This window comes from Hypomesus nipponensis, chromosome 7, assembly GCF_054491055.1.
Source record: "Hypomesus nipponensis isolate SF chromosome 7, ASM5449105v1, whole genome shotgun sequence".
Classification (NCBI taxonomy): domain Eukaryota; kingdom Metazoa; phylum Chordata; class Actinopteri; order Osmeriformes; family Osmeridae; genus Hypomesus; species Hypomesus nipponensis.
The window spans coordinates 610,064-617,866 of record NC_140367.1 but is presented as its reverse complement, the minus strand read 5'-3'; the positions used below and the strand labels follow the sequence as shown (position 1 = coordinate 617,866).

The 7,803-nt window shown below is 49.8% G+C and overlaps 1 protein-coding gene across 6 annotated transcripts; it reads left to right on the top strand.

The window, feature by feature from the left end:
• Positions 1-47: 47 nt before the first annotated feature.
• tymp (thymidine phosphorylase) lies at positions 48-7,669 on the top strand. Of its 6 annotated transcripts, none has more exons than XM_084701607.1 (10): positions 63-208; positions 688-882; positions 989-1,191; positions 1,277-1,375; positions 1,652-2,249; positions 2,340-2,458; positions 2,751-2,913; positions 4,531-4,758; positions 6,688-6,828; positions 7,161-7,669. In XM_084701607.1, the coding sequence occupies exons 2-10, from the start codon at positions 747-749 to the stop codon at positions 7,304-7,306; spliced, it is 1,833 nt and encodes a 610-aa protein (XP_084557733.1). In that variant the 5' UTR covers positions 63-208; positions 688-746; the 3' UTR covers positions 7,307-7,669. The 6 variants fall into 6 exon arrangements, with proteins under 6 accessions (XP_084557736.1, XP_084557731.1, XP_084557732.1 ...); XM_084701609.1 differs by having other exon boundaries at positions 69-208; positions 1,652-1,781; XM_084701605.1 differs by having other exon boundaries at positions 62-208; positions 1,652-2,458.
• Positions 7,670-7,803: the final 134 nt, after the last annotated feature.

Here is a 7,803-nt window from a genome sequence, read left to right as displayed (position 1 = left end):
TAATAACTGACTTATCATTTTGTAGCCTGCAGTTGACTTTCCAACAAAGCAAGCTGACCAGCACCAACATCAGCGTCAGGGCGCAAAAACGTAAAACGTTCAAGAAAAAAAAAAAAAACCTTTAGACAATTTAGATTAAATTCATTTATTCCTACAAGACGCTTTTATTTCCAAAGCGACGAAGAGAAGTACCAAGGGGAAATACACGGTAGGCTATTTGACGCAATCAAATCAAATGGTCAATTTGGAACCAAAGTTTTAGCACCTGTTTTTGTAAAGTAGCCTAGTTATATTCATTCTTGCTTTGCTGTAGCCTATTGAGGTTCATTTATCAGAACATTACTTAAAAGCGTCAGATGTGCAAATTATTTCATTATTAAAATATTGCACATTCACTTGTATAAAGACAAACCTTGTATAGTTTTCCTAGATGGGTGAGTGAGTTAATACGCAGCAACTGTATGATCAGCTGCCTCTGGTGTTTCAAGCGTCGTTTCCAAAGTTCAGTTCTGTCAAACTAAATGTATAGGTAGAATGTGTGTAACAGACTATAAATAATGATTGTTTTATCATCCAAAAATATATAAACTACTGGGGTAACCTTATTTCGCCAATATTTTGCTGGTATACAAGATTAGATATTGTGATTATATAATTGATTTACCTTTGTAGTCTGTATGTTTTTAGCGAATGCAAAAGTCAGTTTTGTCTGTCACGCGCACCTGTGAGACCGTCCGACCGCGGAGATGTCGCATGCACAAACTTCAGCCACGTACCAGGAGCTGATCCGGAAGAAACGAGACGGGGGTCAACTCACTGAGCGGGAGATAAGAGACTTCGTGCAAGGCGTCAAATTGAAGACAATCCAAGAAAGTCAAATTGGTGGGCGTACGCACACACACATTCTGTCTCTCACATTATCTCACCGTTGTGGGCCGTGTGTTATTTAATGACATGAACTTTCCTGTGTGTGTGTGTGTGTGTGCAGGAGCGATGCTAATGGCGATCTGGCAGAAGGGGATGGAGACGGAGGAGACTCATGCACTGACAAAGGAAATGATGCTGTCGGGGGAAGTGATGTCATGGCCAGCGGAGTGGGAGGGGCTTGTGGTGGACAAGCACTCCACAGGGGGGGTGGGAGACAAGGTCAGCCTGGTGCTGGCCCCCGCCCTGGCTGCCTGTGGTTGCAAGGTGTGTGTGTGTGGGGAGGGGGGGTCTGTGTGTGTCTGCCAGTGTACATATTGTGGGTGGAGCCTGTATTCCTGTGTCTGTGCAGGTCCCCATGATCAGTGGTAGAGGTCTGGCACACACAGGTGGCACCCTGGACAAGCTGGAGTCCATCCCAGGATTCAACATCTACCAGCCAGTCCAGCAGGTCACAGCTCTCTCTCTCTCTCTCTCTCTCTCTCTCTCTCTCTCTCTCTCTCTCTCTCTCTCTCTCTCTCTCTCTCTCTCTCTCTCTCTCTCTCTCTCTCTCTCTCTCTCTCTCTCTCTCTCTCTCTCTCTCTCTCTCTCTCTCTCTATCTCTCTCTCTATCTCTCTCTATCTCTCTCTATCTCTCTCTCTATCTCTCTCTATCTCTCTCTCTATCTCTCTCTGTATGTCTCTCTCAAGTGTGTGTTTTTTAACAATGGTGTGTATGTGTGTGCAGCTCCAGAGGATCTTGGCGGAGGTGGGCTGTTGCATTGTGGGCCAGACGGAGACGCTGGTCCCTGCAGACAAGGTTCTGTACGCACTGAGAGACGCTACCTCCACGGTGGACAGCCTCCCTCTCATCACTGGTAGGAGACGGGAGGACAGCCTCCCTCTCATCACTGGTAGGAGACAGGAGGACAGCCTCCCTCTCATCACTGGTAGGAGACAGGAGGACAGCCTCCCTCTCATCACTGGTAGGAGACGAGAGGACAGCCTCCCTCTCATCACTGGTAGGAGACAGGAGGACAGCCTCCCTCTCATCACTGGTAGGAGACAGGAGGACAGCCTCCCTCTCATCACTGGTAGGAGACGAGAGGACAGCCTCCCTCTCATCACTGGTAGGAGACGGGAGGACAGCCTCCCCCTCATCACTGGTAGGAGACGAGAGGACAGCCTCCCTCTCATCACTGGTAGGAGACGGGAGGACAGCCTCCCCCTCATCACTGGTAAGAGACGAGAGGACAGCCTCCCTCTCATCACTGGTAGGAGACGGGAGGACAGCCTCCCCCTCATCACTGGTAGGAGACGAGAGGACAGCCTCCCTCTCATCACTGGTAGGAGACGGGAGGACAGCCTCCCCCTCATCACTGGTAGGAGACAGGAGGGAGACAATGAAAATCGTGTGTGTGTGTGTGTGTGTACAGGCTCCATCATCTCTAAGAAGGGTGCTGAGTCTCTGAGCGCTCTGGTTCTGGATGTGAAGTTTGGGAGAGCAGCTCTGTACAAGGACCTGGCCAGCGCCAAGAACCTGGCCCAGTCCCTGGTAACCCCTTACCCCACATAACCCCTGGTGACCCCTTACCCCACATTACCCCTGGTGACCCCTTACCCCACATAACCCCTGGTGACCCCTGACCCCACAAAATCCCTGGTGACCCCTGACCCCACATAACCCCTGGTGACCCCTGACCCACATACCCCCTGGTAACCCCTGACAACACCTGACCCCTAACCCTAACTGTAATAATAATCCTTGGAACCTCAGACACCAGATGCTATGCTACCAGTCTTACATTAGTCACCATAGTTACTCCTGTCACCACGGTGACGTGCAGGTGACGGTGGGGAACAGCCTGGGCATGCGGACGGGGGCAGTCCTTAGCCATATGGACGCTCCGATTGGCCGCTGCGTGGGAAACAGCCTGGAGGTGGTCGAGTCTCTGGAGACCCTGAAGGGGAGGGGCTCCCACACCCTGATAGACCTGGTCACCACCCTGGGTAACACACACACACCACACACACTTAACTGACTTGGGACTATTCCAGAAAGCTGGTTATGCAACATATCCAGGTCAGTGAACTCCTGGTTCTGCCACATCTCTCCTGCGAAGGACACAGGAGAGGAAAACAGGACAGGAAAACAGGACAGGGACACAGGACAGGGACACAGGGACACAGGGACACAGGACAGGGACACAGGGGCACAGGGACACAGGACAGGGACACAGGGACACAGGGACACAGGACAGGAACACAGGGACAGGAACACAGGGACACAGGGACACAGGACAGGAACACAGGGACAGGAACACAGGGACACAGGACAGGGACACAGGGACACAGGACAGGAACACAGGGACACAGGGACACAGGGACACAGGACAGGGACACAGGACAGGAACACAGGGACACAGGGACACAGGGACACAGGACAGGAACACAGGGACACAGGGACACAGGGACACAGGGACACAGGACAGGGACACAGGACAGGAACACAGGGACACAGGACAGGGACACAGGGACACAGGACAGGAACACAGGGACACAGGACAGGGACACAGGACAGGGACACAGGGACACAGGGACACAGGACAGGGACACAGGGGCACAGGGGCACAGGGACACAGGACAGGGACACAGGGACACAGGGACACAGGACAGAAACACAGGGACAGGAACACAGGGACACAGGGGCACAGGGACACAGGACAGGGACACAGGGACACAGGGACACAGGACAGGAACACAGGGACAGGAACACAGGGACACAGGGACACAGGGGCACAGGGACACAGGACACAGGACAGGAACACAGGGACACAGGGACACAGGACAGGGACACAGGACAGGAACACAGGGACACAGGACAGGGACACAGGGACACAGGACAGGAACACAGGGACACAGGACAGGGACACAGGACAGGAACACAGGGACACAGGGACACAGGACAGGGACACAGGAACACAGAGACACAGGACAGGGACACAGGACAGGAACACAGGGACACAGGACAGGAACACAGGGACACAGGGACACAGGGACACAGGACAGGGACACAGGGACACAGGGACACAGGACAGGGACACAGGGACACAGGACAGGGACACAGGGACACAGGACAGGAACACAGGACAGGAACACAGGGACACAGGGACACAGGACAGGGACACAGGACAGGGACACAGGACAGGGACACAGGGACACAGGACAGGGACACAGGACAGGAACACAGGGACACAGGACAGGGACACAGGACAGGGACACAGGACAGGGACACAGGGACACAGGGACACAGGACAGGAACACAGGGACACAGGGACACAGGACAGGAACACATAACCCAGACAAGACAGATGAGGCATTAACAGTCTCCCAACACTCACACAGGTGTCTGTCTCTGGGGGAACCTCGTGGACTTTGTACAGGCTGGTAACCGGCTGACAGGATGTAGTTACATATGAATGTCTGTGCGTTTCTGCCGTGTTTGTTCTGACCTGACAGAATGTGGGCATCAGAACTACCGGGCCGCTGGCTGGGCCTGAACACACTCAGCACCCTGCCCAGATCAGCCCCTCGGCTTCACATCTTGTGGTCTGTGTGTGTGTGTAGGTGGTCTGCTGCTGGTGATGAGCTCCAGATCCGGCAGTCTGGAGGAGGGTAAGAAGGTGGTTGCTAGGACCCTGCAGGACGGCTCTGCCCTCGTCAAGTTCCAGGCCATGATGCAGGCTCAGGGAGTAGCCAATCACGTGGCTCGCTCCCTCTGCTCCGCCCACTCGGAAGATTACAGTGTCCTGAGACGAGCCCAGAACCAGACTGAGCTGGAGACCCACAGACAGGGTGCACACACACGCAAGCATGCAAACACACACACGCAAGCATGCAAACACACACACGCAAGCATGCAAACACACACACGCAAGCATGCAAACACACACACGCAAGCATGCAAACACACACACGCAAGCATGCAAACACACACACGCAAGCATGCAAACACACACACACACACAGGCCCAGAACCAGACTGAGCTGGAGACACAGACAGGGTGCACAAATGTAAATATCCACATACACACATGTAAATATCCACGTTCTCATTTACTCAGATCTTCAGTATTTGTACATCAGTATATATGTGTGCATACAGCGGGTGAAATAAGTATTGAACACGTCAACATTTTTCTCAGTAAAAATATTTCCAAAGGTGCTATTGACATGACATTTTCACCAGATGTTGGTTACAACCCAAATAATCCATACATACAAAGAAACCAAAACAAATAAATTCAGGAATCAAGTTGTGTAATACGGTGAAATAACACAGGAAATAGTATAATTGAACACAAAGAAAGGGAGGTGCAAAAAGGCATGAAAGGCCAAGACAACAATTGTCAGTAATTAAAATAAAGCAAATCTATCAGTAATTAAAAAACTATCCAGCCCCCTGTCAGTGCAAATGAATATCATCTGGTTCAGCCCCAACGGATGGTCTACATAAAGGTCTCATTGCCAAGGTGTCACACAAGACACATCTCATGATGGGTCAAAGCAAAGAGCTAAGACCTTCGCAACCTAATTGTTGCATAACATAACGATGGCATTGGTTACAGGCGCATGTCTCAGCTTCTGAATGTTCCAGTGAGCACTGCCAGGGCCATAAGACGGAAGTGGAAAGACAATCATTATCATTTCAACATAAATTTGCCTCAAGCAAGTGCTCGATGTTAAGTGTCACAAAATCTCTGACAGAGGAGCGAGAAGAACAATCAGAAGAGACGTCCAAGAGCCAAGGACCACTTGTGGAGAGCTTCAAAAAGACCTGGAATGAGCAGGTACTGTTGTCTCAAAGAAGTAAGTAAGTAATCCACTCCACCGCCATGGCCTGTAAGCATGCTCACCAAGCCAGACTCCATTGCTGAGAAAAAAGCTTGTTGAAGCTTGTTTCAAGTTTGCTGCACAACATTTGGAAAAGCCGGCGAAATGCTGGGAGAATATGGTGTGGTCAGATGAGAGCAACTGTTTGGATGCCAAAATACACACCATGTTTGGAGGAGAAATGGCAATGCACATCACCCAACAGTGAAGTTTGGAGGTGGTAACATCATGGTGAACTACACACCATTGAAGGAAGGATGAATGGACACATTTACAGAGACATTATTGACAAAAATCTGCTGCCATCTACCAGGATGATGAAGATGAAACGAGGGTGGACATTTCAGATCCCAAACACACAGCCAAGGAAACTCAATTGGTTTAAAAGAAAAAACTGAAAGCTTCTAGAATGGCCCAGCCAATCACCTGCCTTAAATGCCATTGAAAATCCATGGAAAGAACTTCAAGATTTAAAGACTTGTGTGGAAGAGTGGACCAACATCACACCAGAGCCACTAGTTTCTCCATACAGGAGGTGTCTTGAAGCTGTCATTACCAACAAAGGCTTTTGTACAAAGTACTAGATAAATATCAGTAAGCGTGTTCAATACTTTCTCCCTGTGTCAGTTCACATTATTACACAACTTAATTTCTGAATTTATTTGTTTTGGTTTCTTTGTACGTATGGATTATTTGGTTTGTTACCAACATTTGGTGAAAATGTCATGTCAATAGCACCTTTGGAAATATATTTACTGAGAAAAATGGTGAAGTGTTCAATACTCATTTCACCCACTGTATGTATATATATTTGTGTGTGTGTGTATACTAACATGTGGTGTGTGTGTGTGTATACTAACATGTGGTGTGTGTGTGTGTGTGTGTGTGCAGGCACGGTGTTGGACGTAGATGGGATGGTTCTGGCTGAGGTGCTGCACAGTTTGGGGGCGGGGCGTTCAAAGGCTGGGGAACCAATCAATCACAGTGTGGGGGCGGAGCTTCTGGTATCTTTAGGAGAGCAGGTAGACAAAGGTGAGAAGTGTGTATGTGAGGTTCAAAGGTGTCCAGCGAGATGTGATGTTTTACATGGCATGGCAAGGCTGTAGCCATGGAGTCAACATTGGGGGGGATGAATTACATTTATGATCATTTCGGACAGCGTGCGTGGTTGCCTGTCGTAGCGTAGCACATTTTTATTGGGGGGGAAACCAGATTTGAATATTGGGGAGGGGATGTACCCCCCCCCATACGTATGATGATTGTGGCCTTGCAGCCTTGTGGCCTTGCAGCCTTGCGGCCTTGCAGCCTTGTGGCCTTGCAGCCTTGCAGCCTTGCGGCCTGGTCTGACACACGTGTCCCTTCAGGTCAGCCCTGGCTGCGTGTCCACTACGAGAGCCCGGCTCTGAGTCCAGCCCAGACACTGCTGCTGCAGGACATCCTGACCCTCGGGACCCCCTCACCGCAGCACACATACACACACTCTCTGGTGGCAGAAACCATCCTTCCTTAGGAATTTACACACACAATCTCTGAACTCTCAGATTTTAAAGTTCAGATGTTAAACATTTCTAGAAATAGCGGTGAAACTCAAAGTTCAGACTGGAGGATGTGGACCTAGCGTAAAACAGGACACACACACACACACACTACTTCCACTACATACTAGACTAACTACTTCATACTAAATCAGGAGTGCACAACTAGAATTCAGAGATGTCCAATGAATAACCTATTTTCCCCCCAAAGAACCAAACCATTAAAATGTAACATGTGCTATGATTTGGGGCGTTATTCTTAAATGTGTTGTTACTACACAAGGTAGTGACCCTCCCTGCGGGAAGGATAAAGGTATATTTGTCTGTCTACTTTGAAAGCTCGATGTTGTGTATTGACTTGTCTGACCTTTGCACACACCTTCTCTCACTTCTGCGCTACGTCTCCTAACATGCGTTGATGGAGTTTTGTGAAGTGATTTAAATGACACACATGATGGGACAATGTCGTAGT